Source organism: Lepidothrix coronata, unplaced genomic scaffold (genome assembly GCF_001604755.1).
Source record: "Lepidothrix coronata isolate B3197 unplaced genomic scaffold, Lepidothrix_coronata-1.0 Scaffold38, whole genome shotgun sequence".
NCBI classification, from domain to species: domain Eukaryota; kingdom Metazoa; phylum Chordata; class Aves; order Passeriformes; family Pipridae; genus Lepidothrix; species Lepidothrix coronata.
Genome location: NW_016690218.1, coordinates 4,463,992 through 4,480,804, shown reverse-complemented (window position 1 = coordinate 4,480,804; position 16,813 = coordinate 4,463,992). Strand labels below are relative to the sequence as shown.

The 16,813-nt window shown below is 42.1% G+C and overlaps 1 protein-coding gene across 1 annotated transcript in view; it reads left to right on the top strand.

Moving 5' to 3' along the window:
- The window catches only part of TGFB2 (transforming growth factor beta 2), a 61,268-nt gene that overhangs the window by 27,860 nt on the left and 16,595 nt on the right, over nt 1–16,813 (top strand). The window contains exon 2 of the mRNA XM_017812859.1: nt 12,576–12,739. Coding sequence (XP_017668348.1) covers nt 12,576–12,739 — 164 coding nt within the window. The remainder of the gene's footprint in view (nt 1–12,575; nt 12,740–16,813) is intronic.

Below are 16,813 nucleotides of genomic sequence, written 5' to 3'. Positions count from 1 at the left end.
GAAGAATGATTTTGGATTCTTGTGTACCAAACTGAAATATCAGGGAGAAGTTGGATCTAGTTCAGTTGGACTTTATTGGATTATGCCTTCATGCTATTGTAACTGAAAAAAATTGCTGTGATTCCAAATATGATGTGTAACAATTGTGCAAATTCCTTAATCCTGTTTTCCATTCATTTATGTAGTAATTAAAACCACAGACCTGGAAACTATTTTCACAGTCAACTTTCATTTGCAGAGACCTATTTAATTTCCTATGGTTTATGACTGTATATTCAATTTTAGTCTCTTCCCCTTCCAGAAGAGGGGGAAGCTTGATGGTGTTACCTTCATTATCAGTCTGTGTATTGGCTCAGTTTCTTACAAGTTGTACATTATTCCACTATTCAGAACATGACAGTGTAATTGTGGGGAAAGGAGGTTTATTTCATTTTATTCTCCTTAGAGGGCACCACAAAATGCACTAATGAAAGAGTAATCATAAGCTTAAAGAGGAAGGAAAGTTTTAAGGGACTAATTGAAGAGGGAAAATGCCTCTGTGGTTTAAGGGAATGAAATTATGGGAGAGCTCCAAGTGAGATGAGGCAGCAAAAGAGCTGCCACCAACTGTGATGAATGCTAGATGTGCACTTAAAAACTGTGGTTGTGGGGCTGTATGAGTACGTAGACAGAGGGAGGACAAGGACAGTTCACAGTTTGTTCAGGAGGCAGCAGTTCAAAGGTGCATTGCCTTATGTGTGGTAACCTGCAGCCGTAAGTGACAGGCAGGACTTTGTGCTCCAGACCTTTGGCAGTAGGGCACTAGCCTTTCTAGGTCCATGTTAATGGGGAAGGCAGTTTAGGACAACTTGATTTATAGTATACTCTTACTCAGTAGTCATCCATGATGGTGCAAAGACTGCTATCCTGCTGAGTACTGTGGGATGCACTGCTTAATTTAATATCTGTGCAAGGGACCTCCATTAACCAGCTTCTGTCAGTTAAAACTGTGCTCTCTTCCCATGTTAAAACCAAAAAAACCTCTGGGGAGACTGGATGGCTCTGTCTAGACTGGATTGTAATCCAGGATGGGGAGACCTGCAGAGTTTTAGTAGCAAGTGGCTGTCCACTGGCCACCTTGAGATGAATGGGATGAGCAATGTTTGTGTGCTCGCAGATCATCTCTTTCACCAGGAATATCAACTGGAAGGCAGGAAAGCTATCACCCACTACTGCTCATGCACAGAGGAACACTTTCCAAAACATAGGTTGGATAGTTCGGTAAAGCAGTAGCAAAAATTACATTGCAAGAGTTAGGCAAATGAAAAATTTGGTCCTGTAGGCTGTCCTCAGTCTGAGGAGCTCCATAAGGTCTGGATTCAACCTGTTCTCCCTCACTGCTAGGGGCTCTGAGGCAGGAAATAATCTTTTAAGCACATGGCTGCATAGAAAAGCTCATAGGATGACCGACAGGACTGTGTTTAAAGTGAAGCCAATGCCTATGCTCTTTCTCCGAAGCAGAGTGATAGGCTTCTTGCACTGTTATTCTACTAAATATTCAGACTGGCTTTACCACTTATCTCACATACATTCAGTTCCGGGGGGGTGAACCACCCTGCAGATGTGTAAGAGGAGAAATAAAACACTGGACTTGAAAACAAGAGAATGATATTTGGATTAGTCTGTACTAAGGTAGAGAGACACAAAAACATAGCAGTATGAACAGCTTAAACTGAATTGTGAAATAGCCTGAGAATGTCTTTTTGCTGCCATTTCCTTGATTTCAACATCACTGAGTTTGTCATGTATGACGGCTTTGTGGTTGTTGTGACACTGTTGGAGAAAATTGGATTTGGGGAAAGTTTTCGTACTTCTTTAAATAATCCAAAATGTTTTCCAGTTGTGTTTTCTTCTCTCCAGTGCAGCTTTGTTCTGCAGTGGTACATTTTTTGTAAAATAGATTTTTGTATAGTTGCAGTGCCATGGCAGTATATAATTCTTAGGACATATCCAAGAGATTTCCAGCCATCCTTTCGAATTTCATAACAATACTTGCAATTAAAAGCCCTTCTGCATAGAAAATTAAAATGGAGATGCATATTCATGGCCTTAAAACTCAGCTCAAGTCATCCAGCACTAAAGGCACATGTTGGAGCCCGTGGTGAGCGTGTTTGCTGTCAGAATGCAAGCTGTACTGAAATGGCATTTAGTGAGTGGCCTGATTTTACACACATAGATATACAATGGGTAACCACAGCTTACCTTAGAAGAAATATTAAGTCCATCTCCTTGGTGAGGTTAGTCTTATAAACGTGCTAGCCTTATTTCTAGCATTGAAAATATAAGCCTGTGCTTCTGTCCATGCATCAGGCTTAATTATGATCCTCCTCCCTGGAGCTGCCTTCAGGAGTCCCCAGAAGATCACCCTGGTCCCCAGGTCTGGGGGGATCTGACCTGGGCTGTCCCTGCAGGACCAGTGTCCTGTGGCTCTTGCAAGTGGCCTGACCCTGTGGGCTGGTTGACTTGCTCTGCCTTTGGCATTGCTGAAGGAGGGCTACTTTCTCCTCCCAACCTGCACAGCACCACAAGCGCAGGGACATCCTGTCCATGGGTGTCAGGTCCCCCCACAGCTACAGAATGCCTCCATCCCACTTGCCACCTTGGCTTTGGTGCCTGTGGAAACCCTGGAGCTGGGAGGAGAGAGAGATGCAAAGCTGTGTGCAAAGCTCCTCATTTGGACTGACTGGGAGAATAGATTTAAAACAGGAGTAATTTTTTGTGTGAGTCCTATGTATTCAATAAAAGTATGTGTCCACAATATATATTTTTTAAATATAGCTCATAAGTAAAATGGCACTGAGATAGCACTGCGAAGCCAGTTTTCATCCTGCTGACTGGGCTGTCAGTGCATATGAAATTCATCAGAAAGGTGCCAGGAAGAGGAAGGATTTTAAAAAAATAATAAACATACATAGACTTTCTCAAACACACACACATAAATCTAACCTTACACCGAATCTGCTGTTGAGGAGGTAAAATATTTTCTTGGATAAAAATTATTCAAGGTGACCTGTGTTTGTTGGGGGTTTGCTGACTGCTTAGGGGGTTTTAGGCACTGCAGTCAGCATCCTGATGTCTCTGTGTGGGCTTGGGATCGTGACTGCCTCTTCAGCTTGCCCGTGGAGAAGTCTTCAGGTTGCTTCTCAAGGCGTCACTTCAGAATCATCCAACAGCAGGGAGACTGGGAAAGGGAAGAGAAAAAACATCTTTGTTACAAGGAAAACTGTTGGTCAGTCTTGTGAATGGCAGAAGGTTGGTTTGCTCTGTTTTCAGTCGCTGAGGTCATTGCAGCCATAAAACCTCAGCTGAACTGTGCCAACAAGTTGAGTCTTACTTTGCCAGTGAGAAAGGTTTGTGTTCCCTGGTGAGTTAGGGGTTTTTTNGCAGCCATAAAACCTCAGCTGAACTGTGCCAACAAGTTGAGTCTTACTTTGCCAGTGAGAAAGGTTTGTGTTCCCTGGTGAGTTAGGGGTTTTTTACCCCCCCTTTTAAATTTTATTTTTTCCTTTTTTTCTTTCTCTTTTTTTTTTTTTTTGAAAGATGAGATAGGCAATTGTACTTGCAATTCTTGCTTATGATTCCTAGCTGAAAGAGGAGCAGCTTTTCATGGAGAGAGATGAAAGACACTAGGAGTATTTTTCTTACATTCCAGTGTAAGTAGAATAGTGAAGTACATACCTGAGAAGTTTCCAAATACAACACACATCTATTTACATATTTGATTTCAGTGGTGATACATGACAACCTGGGATTTCATTCAAAGGATCCTGATGGGGATTTGAAAGGAGTGCTTCTTCCCTGAATGTTCACAAAATAACTGCTGAAAGCTGAAGGACCTTTTGCTGGCAAGCTAAATTCACAGAGAACAGGAGGCAGAGAGGCTGGAGACGGTTTTCTTGTGCTGAAAATCTCTCTGCTTGCAAGTGTGGGGGTAAATTCCTGGCCCTTTTGAAAGTGATGGGAATGTTTAGCCCATGACTTCAATGGGACTAAAACTTAACTTGGGTTTCAAGAGACGCTTTGGTAACTCTAAACTTTTTCTAATGTCTGTTGACAGACACAGCAGCTTTTCTGTTGGCTTGGTTGCACATCTTGCCGGCAGAAGAGGATCAGTCAGCTTCTTTTGGGAATGCATGGTCATGGGCTTGCTATGGTGGCATCCAGGAGCAAGGGACACATCTGAAGATGTGTTTTTCTCTCTCACTGTTAAAACTGCAATATTGCATAAGCAGCAGTGAGATTAGAGAGGGGTAATGTGTGAGAGACCAAGCTGTTGTGCTGTTTCTTTACCCCATATGTTTTAACCTGCCACAAGATTAAGACTTCTTTGTTGAAAAACAGAGATAGCACCACAGTTTGTGTTTACATTCCCTCTTTGACTCCTTACACGGGTGATGTGTAAATAGGACTTTGAGGAGAATTGGGGTCAGACCTTTCAGACTTTGTAAAATGCCTGGAGATTTGTATATGCTGAAAGATGGTCCAGAATGGAAAATTCAGCATTTGCTGCACTCCAGAATACTCACAAGTAATTAAGTTACCCCAATTAAGCTTTGCTTAAATGGCTCAAAACTTAGATCTGAAAATAGCTGTCATGTGATGCATCAGTGTTGTTCACATTACCCAACCCCACATTTCAGCATGGATGAGGGAAAACAAGCCAACAGCCTGGAAAGCTTTAAAGATTAGCAGAGAGGAGTATCTGGTGAGTTCACATGAGGGGATTTTTCTTCAGGAAATTCATATTCAAGCAATCATAAAGGCAGGGACAGAAGGTGTGTGCTGAGCACCATACACCTCAGAGGGAGTCACAGGTGTTGCCCTGCGAGGTGCTAGTTTACCTGTTTCCAGCTACTCCAGCTTTTGCAAATAGGCAAATAGCCTTTCCGGGTGTGCTACTTTGTCTCGAGAGGGGCCATTCCCTGAGAGGGACTCCATTCTCCTTTTTAGCAGTATTTGGCAGAGGTTACACCAAGTCTGCCTGGGTTGGAATTCTGCTTTTGTCTTCCTGAAAGGGACTGGACTTCCGTTTTAGCCAGAGGTTTCAGTGATTTCAACAGGCTTTTGATCCACCTCCAGCTTCAGAAGTTTGGATCCAGGCAGTTGATTCGAGGCTCAGTCAGACTCTTCTATAAGTTAATAGAGTTTTGTTTTATAGCAGAAGCAGTCTTCTGGGCAGTCCTTGCTTTCTTCAGAGTTGCAGAAGAAAACTGCCTTTTCTTAGGGGAATTCAGTCTTCCTCAACAGAACACACTCTCAGGACAGGGACTTTGTAAAGGACTAGGATTGTGTCTTGTAGGTGCCTTGGGATTGCTGTGTGGCTGTAAAGTAGTTATAACAGAAGTTTTTGCAATCTCTGTTCTGATGTACCTTAGCATACATCTGAAGATATAAACTCATGCCTGCAGTCTTGTAGTCCTTACTTCCAGGTGTCTTCCTCTGTGTTCCACAAGTGTTTCCTTTTTGCTCAAGAGATCCTGCACAGGCATCTGATTATTCCCCAAAATAAATTGTGTAGCTTGTCTGGAAGGACTGTGTACGTTTTTCTTAAGTATTTTTCTTCCCATTGCTGAAACACATCCAGATTTTCTAATCTTCTTTGAAAATGAGCAGTGATGGGGGAGAGGGGTTTTTTCTGTGGGAGTTTGCACCCACCTTAACTCTCCATCCCCTTGCAGCAGGAATGTGTGAGGCAACAATGCCACCCTGTCATTTGCTGTAGGATGATTGTGGGGACTTTGTCTGACACTTTTGGTCGTCTTCTTGGATAAAGCAGAACACTTCTTTTCTCTTTGGTATTAAATTTTGACTCTCCTTCACATTTGGATACGGAATAGCTGGGAACCTTCTTCAAGAAGAGTTCATTTTCGGCATCTGTTGTAGTCCAGACTTCTTGGCTCTTGGTGTTGCACATCATAGGAGGTGAACAAACTTGGCCCAGTGTTTTTTTTCATATAGTACCCATAAGAGAGGGAGGAGAGAAGAAGCCATCACTGATTGTTCAAGAGAGATATTTCAAGAGAGAAATGATGTTTCGGACTGAGTGTACTAAGCACTAGTGGCTTCATGAGAATAATTGTGAAAGGGTGGCAGGGAAAGTCCAGTGAAAAAAAAGGATTTAAATGAGGGCTTTCTGGCTGATAAGATTCACTTAAATCGGACGGTTCAATGATACAGGAAAAATACAACCCTTCTTACAATGGTCTCCAAACCAAATTAAGGAACATCCAAAGTCAGTTTCAGCTGCAGCATGTAAATACAGTTGAGGTAAAACTTGCAACATGATTTGACCCAGCCCAGCCTAGGGAAAACAATTACAAAAAAAATAATTTTGAAATGAGTTGTATTGTTATGGCATTAAAACAGCAGTGGGAGCTTTTCTAGGAAGGGTTTGATGCCCACTGTAAGACTGATATCCAGCTCCAATGTGCTAGTAGAGGTGGTGGATAATTTTTGGACACAGGGAGCTTGACAGAGACAGTGTAGGCAGAAAAAAACAACACATGCATTTGTGCTGTATGAGCATTGCTGAGTGTCTTTGCTCTGAGAGTGTCTTTGCTCTAGAGCGTGCTAGTAATATCTATTGAGTCTTTGTAGCCAGATTATGAAATAATAGTTACATGTATGGATTCTCTGCTGCATTATCAGGAGCTCAGTGTGTCATCATTACAAAGAAAGAAAAAGTTCACTAGTATAAGAAGTTACTGAAATAAGAAAATATCAGGGTTGATTTCTGTTAGTGTAACTGATGAGAGGAAATCGTGTTCAAAGAGTTGCATCAGTAGTCCCTGTAGGAGTGAGGTTTTGTTTCTTTGTTTTGTTCTCCAAGGGGAATCACCTCATGACTTTAAAATTCACTGTCTTAGTGAAGCTGTACTGAGGCTTCCCGGTGTGACTGCATGGGCAGGTCCAGGGTCAGTATTGGTGGTAAAGAAGGGAAGTGATTTCAGTCTTCAGTTGCTGTGATGCTCAAAAGGGTCGTCCAGGAGCTGGACCCACAGCATGATCTCCTTCTGTCTGTCTTTCTGATGAAGAAAGCTCTATCTTCCTTTATGTATGCCTGCCTGTTTCTCTTGTTAAGTGCCAGCATGTCCATGTGCCGTAAATATCAAGCCTGAAGTTACCAGGGAATGTGGAATTGTGAACCATCTACGTCCATTTGACATGAATAAATTATGTATCTGGGGATCATTCAGTGGAAGATTTTTAGCTGCCAGCTTCTGCCGTGGGTGCTTCACCAAAAAGAAGTGCAGTAGCAAACATTGTGCCTTATACTGCAGTGTAGATGCACATGTACACTGTTCTGAGCTGCTCCAGAGCCAGTGGGCCTCAGCTGAAAGCCTTCCCCACTGTGTTCCTAGTGGGTTTTTTCTGACTTTTGGTGTAGTGCCCCTCCTCAGTAGCAAATGGTTGATGACAGAGGTAATAGCTCAGAGGCTGCTTTGTAGGTAAAAGCTGGAATATTGGAGTAAGTCTCTTACACTGCTTTTGTACCATCTGACTTTGAGGCCTTGCTGCAAGAGCCTGGAAGCGATGTCCGAGAGGAGAATGGTGCAAGTGTTCCTGTCCAAGAGCACTGACTAGATCATGGATGTGCTCATAACTTAATGTCAGAGCAGGGCAGAGGTTCAGAGCTAATGGAAAGCTGGTGTACAACAGATTTACCTTTGAGGGCCAGTCCCAGTTCCCGAATGTGACTTGTAGCTTCCATTATTTGATCCCCTTTCATTGCAGAGAGGCAGTTTCCAACAGGATTTTTCGGTCATGTCAGGGTCAGGAGGGGTGAGCAAAGTAATTATCTATGGGCTTTGGGAGCCCAGATGCATTAAACAAGTTTCTGATTTCTTTGAGAGACTTTCCCTGGAAAGTCAGCAGCTTCACTTGCTGTATCTGGATGTCCTTAAAGGCAGCCTGACCCAGCCTGTGGAGCGACACTTTGTTGAGCAGAGAGTAAAATTCACACGGAAGGAGAAATCATGTCACATTATGCTGCTTGTTAGAAAAAAAAGACTGCAGAATTTGCTATCAGTGAGCTGAAATCTAAACAGGCTAAATGGTCCTAATAGTTAGAGAGGTTAGGGAAGCTTGCCAGAGGGTGGAAAGCATAACAACTGCATTTAATAACAATCAAGCTACTCTTATAAATATTTGCATGTGCTGCTTCAAAGCCTACTACACAGTCATTCATGTACTGCAGTTAGAAAGATGAGGAGGGGGGGAAAAAAGAAAGAGAGCAAGAAGAAAAGGGCACTCCGTGTTTTGTAGCTGCCATAATAAAGAATGGGCAAAGCACCAGAAAGAAAAGAAAAAGGAAAAGAAACCCTCCAAAGTTTAATAAACACAAAAGGGAATAAAAATAAATCTTTGGAGCATTTATTACAAGCCCTTGATGGAAGGATTAGATTGAAGCTCTCAGCATTTCCAGTGTGGGTGTATGTGTGAAGTCGGCCTGTCTGGCCTCTTCCAACGAGAAAAGAAAAGTTGTTTACATTTCCTAACTTGGGTTGTGCATGTAATTGATTTCTTTTTGTTTCAAAAGCAGAAATGAAAATTCAGTGGGGGAAAAAAGCCTCATTTGGATACAATTGAATTTAGGTCTTTTTTCTTGCCAGAATGAAAGCCCAACTCTCAGAAGAGCTGTGTCAAACAGTGTGTTTTGTTTCTCCTGAAATGTCAGTACATGCAGTACTTGTGAGGAAAGCTGTGGGAATGCAGGGCTTAGTTCATCAAACACAACTGTGCAAGGCAAAAGTGTCATCCTTTTATGCAGGTTATTCCTGATTTGGGGAACATCTCCAGCGTGAAACAAACTTTCTATTCCCACTTTTAGTTTAAGAGTGCTTGACTACATCTTGCTCTCCTCCCAGGTGCTCCTGGAGGCCTATGTGCCTGTTTGGATGGTCGGTCAAAGAATGTGTTCAGTCTCTCCTGTTGACAGTGTTCCAACCTGGAGCAATACTGCAGACTGTTGAATATTTTGGGATAGGTCTCCTGTACCCCTCCCCTGGTGCTTTTCTGCTCTGTCAGAGCAGGGCTGCTTTCTGTCCTAGTTGTTGGCACAGAAGCTTAGAAGATGCCGGACATTGAACAAAGTCAGTAAGAAGCACAGAAACCACAGTATCCTTATGCACTTAATCACTCACATACCAGAGTACATTTGTACACAGGCAGTTCGGACTGTCCTGTGTAAAGCAGCTGATGAAGTTGCAGCTTGTTCAAGGAGAAAAGAAAATAATAATAATAAAAAAAAAAGGCTAAACCTATGATGCTTGATGTTGAACAGCCTAAAGGGGGGGATGCTGCCTTCACCTTCTCCAATTTTGTTTTAGAACTCTTGTCTCAACTGCGCTGTGATGATTGTTGATTAAGAATATTACAGCTGGAAGTCTTCAGGTTTTTTTGAGGATTGAATTAGTGAGTGATTTAAAGATGATAAAAATATAATCCTTCATTGCATTTACTATTCTTGCTCTCTCCAAAACAAAAGAAATCTGTGTTTTCCTAGCTACAGGAAACATATTGATTTAATTTCACTCATTAATGATAATGGTTCAAAGAATACTTAAAGAGTCTAGTCTGCAGCAGGGTAACTGTGCTTGCAAACTAACTTGGTCAGAGTCATCCTGGCGTCTACTGGAGTCATTGGGCCAAAACCAGAGGGGAGTCTGGAGGTATCCAACTGAGTCAGAATTGATACAACTGTCAGGTTAAGGTGGAGTCACAAAGAGAGATAAATTGCAGCATCTGAGAACACTTAAAGGCTAATCCAAAACCTTGTAGACTCCATAGGGTTATTTCTAACCATTCTCTTAAAGAAAGTTGTGAGTCTCATTTCTCTGTCTCATGTTGATTAATTTTCACATAAACCCCAATTCTGCAGTCAGCCATTCTTTTTCAGATGAAGGGTTCCAGCATGTAAAAACCATTTTTTAAAACTGTCCATAAATAATGCCTTTTCCTCAACAGACTTCCTATGGATACTGTAATGAATGATAGAAAAAAGAAATAAAATTTCTCATGCGGGTTTTTGCATATAAAGATATAAAACTATCTTATTATAAGAGAGATGAAACTTCTCTAGGACAATAATTTGTTCTTACTCGTAGAAAGTGTCCCGTGCCTGCCTTCCAGTGGAAGGTTAATACTTGTTTGCAGTGTATATAAATGCACATATGCAAACACAAAAATGCACACACTGGAAGAGTATTTCTTCTCTGTTTTCTTTATATATGAAAGAGAAAAAATGTAAATGCACAAATAGTTCAGGAAAATCCTTTCATATACATATTCACAGATTCGTAATATACAGTATCTAAACCATAGAAACTGGAAAGAAGGACTAAAAATATAGCACAAGAAAGTTCTAGGAATACTGACAGTTAAATAGAACTTTTCAATCTGAAATAAGGTCAAGATGGACAGGGTTGGTTTGTGCCAGGGCAAGTGAATGGCTGCTAGTTTGGCTTGTCCACAGCAGACAAAATGGTAGGTTGATGCCTCAAATAAATGACAGGGAAGGACAACTTACAACTCATCCTGGAAACATCAATCTTATATATACATAATTACTATGCCAAATTATATTCCTAGTAGGATTAGGTTTGGCTGAAGAACAAGTAGTAGTCTTAGAGTTTTCTGTAGCAGGAAAAATAAATTGAAGATATTATTTCTCTCTTAAATGAGGATATAATCTCTGAACCAAGTAGTTTTTATAAGAATTTGCAAATTATATCAAGATTAGGATCATCGTTTCAGCTTTTCTCAGAAGACTTTCATTTGGTGTTTTGAGAGAGACTAGCACTAATGTGTTGCTGATGGGCTATAGGAGCAGTTTTGGTGTAGGGGTAATTTACATCCATTTTCCTTTGAGTCCTCACTATGAGATTGTAGCAGTTTCCTGTCAATAAGCATGGTAGCCAAGAATAGTGGTTATGATGTCTTGGGGTTTATTTTTGAGCACTGCAGATGTGAAAACCTGAGAACCTTTTTGTTTCTGTAATTAAATGGAATCATAAGGAAGTCTGGAGCTTCCTGTTCATATTTATACCTTTTACCTGTTTGATCATACTGAGGGTCTGCTTTGGGAAATACTCTTTCAGAGGATTTTTTGAAGTATTTTGAGAACTTGTCATGTTGAGGCCAAGATTATTTCTTTATTGTCAGGGATTTTCTCATAGCTACATTTATTATGTGGTCAGTTTGACCTTACTCAAAGAGCTAGACCAAATTGATTATTTAATTTGTAACTCTGAATGGTGTTGCTTATAAATTCTGTTAATAGCAGCCTGTCTAGAAACACTGAATATTTGGAAGAAGGTCTCTAAGTCTTATTGATATGAATAAATCATTACTATGGATTTATTTCAACTACCTTTAATCATTAGTAGTTAGAAATAAAGGTAATTGTACTGGAGTTGATTTCTCCAATCTCTACATGGAAATGATAACTTGTGTATATTACATCTATTTAGAATCATAGAATGGTTTGAGTTGGAAAGGACCTTAAAGAGCAACTAGTTCCAATCCCCCTATCATGGGCAGGGCCACCTTCCACTAGACCAAGTTGCCAAAAATTCCTTCCTGCCTGGCTTGAATACTCACAGTGATGGGACATCCACAACTTCTCTGGGCAACCTCTTATAGTGCCTCACCACCCTCACAGTAGTGAGTAGACCCCAGGGAGGTGGGATTCCTGTGCTTCCTCAGCTGAAAATGCCCACCCACCTCAGCTCCCAAATACAATTTTCCCTTTTTTTTTAATTTATCTACTTCAATTTTCACACTGTAAGAAGAGAGGAAACCATTCCCTCAGTTTGAATAGAGATTTTTATCAGGCCTTAGAGTCATTTCATCTCCTCCCTGAGGAGTTTGAGCTTGTCTCCTTTTCTCCTTCCACTCTCTTCCACTGTCTCTTCTCTGAGGAGTTGGGGTGTCAGGCAGGGGTGCTGAGGGTGAGTTTCTCCTTGTGCTTTTCCTTTCCTTTTTTCTTCCCCTTTTCTTCCAGCCCTTTCACTATAATCAGAACTACTATTTTGTTCCAATAAAATGATTTCATAACTAAATATGGAACAAAATCTGAAGCTGGCTAATTGACGCTCCATATTCTGTGGGGAAATGGGCTTCAGAGTACATATAGATCAGATGAGCTGCTGTTACTTTTTGTGTTAGCAGATCCCTATGAACTCTCCGCAAGCCTGAGGGCATTTGCCAGATACCAACTGCTATGTTTTTTTCCCTATTTATAAAGATTTGGGATGAAAGTAGGTTGAAAGAGGGAAGGTTTAAATGCATGACCCGAAATAGAGTTGGAAGTAGTTGTTAATATCTATTAATATGGTATTCTATATAAACACATGTGGGGTTGATTTTTTTACTTTTATTAATTTGTTAATAACATGAAATTGAACATTGTAAACTAAATCATGCTTCAGATATTTCCCTTACTGAGTCTGTCTTGTATTACAATGTTTGAAGGAGCAATGAGCAATGTATCTTATAATTAAAAAAAGTAATAAAATCACACTGCTTTCTTGCAGATGCCATCCCGCCGAACTATTTCAGCCTTTACTTCCGAATCGTCAGATTTGATGTCTCAGCAATGGAAAAGAATGCTTCCAATTTGGTGAAGGCCGAGTTTAGGGTCTTCCGCCTGCAGAACTCCAAGGCACGGGTCTCGGAGCAGCGGATAGAGCTGTACCAGGTATGGTGGCACCTCGGACACATCAGCTCCCCATCTTTCATCAGCAAACCTGCTTTGCACCCACCTAGCAGGCAGAACAAACCATGGGGAGAAGCAGTTGGGTCCTGTCTCTTCAAAGTAGCCTCTTATTTCCATGCCTTCCCTAGTAAGGATTTCAGTCAAAATTATATGACGCTGAAATGTGCAAAATTTTTCTAGCGGTTGTGCCTCATGACTCCAAAGTTTTGAGCCAGTAGTGCGCCCAGATGGCCAAGAGGGCCAATACCATCCTGGCCTGTATCAAAAATAGCTTGACCAGCAGGACTAAGGAAGTGACTTTCCCTCTGTACTCAGTGCTGGTGAGGCTACATCTCGAATCTGTGTCCAGTTCTAGGCCCCTCACTATAAGGCAGACATTGAGTCCAGAGCAAGTCCAGAGAAGGGCAACTAAGCTGGTGAAGGGCCTGAGAGTAAGTCGTATGAGGAACCACTGAGGGAGCTGGGCTTGTTTAACCTGGAGAAAAGGAGGCTCATGGGGTGACCTTATCAATCTCTACAACTACCTGAAAGGAGGTTGCAGACAGGTGGGAGTTGGCCTCTTTTCCCAGGCAACTGGTGGCAGGACAAGAGGAAATGGCCTCAAGCTGCATCACAGGAGGTTCAGGTTGAACATCAGAAAGAATTTAATCACTGAAAGGGTTGACAAGTATTGGAACAGGCTGCCCAGGGAAGTGGTGGAGTCACTATTCCTGGAAGAATTCAAGAGATGACTGAGTGTGGCACTTAGTGCTGTGGTTTAGTTGATATGGTGATTTTCTGTCAAAGGTTGGACTCCATGATCTTGGAGGTCTTTTCCAGCCTTAACGATTCTGTGATTCTGTCATTCTGGCTTTTGGCATATAATAATAAGTGACAGAAAAAGACCTCAAAAAAGTCATCCCCAAGATCTCTGTCTCCCAGCACCTGGCCTGTACTGTAGTTTACATAGAAGTCAAATTCCTCTCTCTGGCATGTGTTCAGGGAGAAGCCTTTTAATCATTCCTTGTGGAAATGGAATTAATAACTCAATTCCAAAGTTTAGCAGTTGCAAACTGTCTTCTGTATGGTAGTCCAGGGGTTGGGGCAAGGGAGTGCACAATTCAGGGATTGAGGAGTGAGGAAGAACATACCCCATGGCTCCCTCACTCCTGAGTGTTGATAAGATTGATGCCATTCAATCTTTAAGGACTTTAAAGCCATTTAACCTCACTTAACATAGAGTCTGCATTTGTGCAAATGTTGTCTAGAGCATATTTCATCCAAAGCATACTTCACTTTGCTGAGAAACACAGCAACTAAAAGGGGCCCAGCTCCCAGCAGTTTTATACTGAGTAAAACTCATGATTGTTCTGGCAATCTGTGACTTGTTCTGCTGAAAACCTTGCCAGATCCATTGGGTGCAAATTGGAGTTAGTCATCTCCCTCGCTTTCAATGTTCACCTTTTCCTGCCTGGTCTGGTCAAGTGGAAAGCAAACTTTGAGCTGAGAAGGGGCAATTTGGATTCACATTCTTGCTTGAAGAGACAGTATAAGCTAATCCTGGAGGCTGACAGCAGGAAAAGGCACACTGGTATGTTTACACATTGTTTAAATGTAGGAAAAGCATGATTCCCAGTTGAATGTGGTTCAGGTCCACAGGTGGTCACTGGGTGCTTGTCTTCCTAACTGTGACCTGGATGCCTTCCTTCCCAATGAAGGAAGAAAGCAGAATAATCAGAAGACAGAGGAAATAATCTGTCATTTGTTAAAAGAGAAAGCTAGAAATGTTTATTGAGAGTCACTGGTGTTGCCTGTATATAACAGTCCTCAGAGAGAAATACACTGTGGGTCTCTGTGATGCTGCCACACCAGCCGTTGAAACAATTGTGTGTTCTGGCTTGACCTCACTGTTCAGACATCCTAAAAGGTGCTGATGGCATCTCTGGGCTTTCTGTTGTTCTACTTTTGAGAGCTGTTAGTCAGCCACCTGAAAGGAGTACAGCTGTGGTTGTCTGAGCTCCATTCATTGCTTTTCCATGTTTGAGGAACATGGGACACAAAGGGTTTGGCAGTGGTATGGAAGAAAAGGCCTTTGCTTGGCTGGGATTTTGCCTTGTGATGAGAAACAGCTGGGGCTTATGTGGGAGAGCCTGACTCGAGCAAGCCTGTGCCCGTGGAAATGACTGACACCTGCATCCAAGACAGGTACTTGGGTCCTTTGGATAAATATATGGCTGGTGAGTAAGGGAGTTTCTTTTTTAGGCTGGGTGGGTCATACTAAGTGAAGTGTTAGGTGAGTAATGAGTGCAGGTTATTGTAGGATTAGGTCTGTTCTCCACCAACTAACAGGCAAGCCAAAGGCAGCAAGCTCTAAGCATGTGTTTTGCCAGGCATATTTTAGGCATGTTACTTTGCTCCTTTGCTTGTAGAGAGGCAAGCTGTCTCCAGAGCATTTCCCTTTGGTCATATTTTTTCCTTGTATGATTTTGTATGCAGTTCTTCCTAAAACCTTGTATGGAGGTATTATAGCTCTGTGATGGCCAATCTGAACTGCATGGGTTCCTTGGCAGCAGCTCTACTGTAGGAGCATGAGAGTCCCTAAATATTACTGCTATTAATCTCCATCACAACACATGAGGTTAACATGCAGTGTTTAACAGGAAAAGCAAAAGCAGGAAGAAATTGAAAAGGAGGGGACCCAAGATCCTTTTGGGTCTCTTCCAACCTGAGATGTTCTATGATTCTATGCTGTACTGTAGAACAGTGCCGTAGAAAGCATCCTAAAGCTTAGTATGTGAATCTTAGAGATTAGGAAGAAGAAAATCTGTGGAGATGAAGACAAAGAAGGATGGGTAGGAGACATTGGTACCACAGTGATGCTAGAGGAGATTCAGGGCTGTGTAGTGATATATTGATAGTGCAGATAGGGTTGTCTAGCAGTAAAGAAGGCACAAATGTGAGAGGTAAAAGGGGAGAGTGGGGAAGATGATGTTTCAGTGGAAGTGGGAGAGGCAGATATGTTCTGTAAGGGCTGAAGACTTCGTCAGGTATCTGATTCCAGCATGAAAAGCCGTGCATGGAGAGTGAGCCTTGCAGAGGAGATTGCTAGAGGAGTTGGCATGTGCAGCTGCTGCTCCTCCTCTGTGCATAAGCAAGACTTCCTGTCTTGTGAGATAGGTGCTGGGCTTGCCAAGGCTGTTGTGCCCAGAAGGAACAGTGTGGTTTTTCATCTTGCATAAGCAACATTTAATTATTAGGGGGTTTTTTCTCCTCCAACCAAGTTTCAGGTTGCCTAGTGTTTTGCTTTGTTGTGGAGATCTTCTTGATGAGGGTTTTTGAAATTCCTCTCATTCCTGCAGTTTCAGGGAATGATTGTTCCTTTGTCTCCTAGTCTTTCTCAGTCAAGCAGGAAGAGAGAGGCAGAAGTCTTCTGAAGAGAGTCATAGCTCTCTTGTGGTTCACTGAAATAGTCTAACTGCTCTCCAAGAGCTTTCTGATTGAGTCCAGTGGAAATTTAGTAGTAGTATGTATACCATTGGTGCAGAAGGGACAACATTACTCTCAAGGACTATTTTAGGAACAGCTAGAGACAGATGTGCAGGGTAAATTGAAAAAATAAGCAAGCAGAATATAAATATTTTGTTTCTCCTCCTGATTCTTTCTTTGTGTGGTCCTGTGACCTTACAGATCTCCCCTTAAAACGAAAAAAGAAATGCAAGACTGCACCTTTTTGGCTAAGCTTTCCTCAGGCTATACTTGGCTCCCTTTTCCAAACCACATCAGAAAGGGACCTTGTGTTTTCCTACAGCCCTTGTTTGCACTGACTCTGGGAAGGCATTCTGGGGCTGCCTGGCATGGCAAGCCAGGGCTGTGGCCCCTCGTTCCTGGCCCCTGGTGCAGCAGCAGCAGGACCCTGTTCCCACCTCAGAGTCCAGGCTGGAGTACAGATTGCCCCATCATATTTATGCTGGGAGTGAGTGGTTATGGATCTGTTTGCCAGGTTTGCTGCCCTCCAGATTTCTCTGGGCAGTGAGTCTTAGAGATTAATTCTCATGGAGGTGCCCTGGATGCATCTGC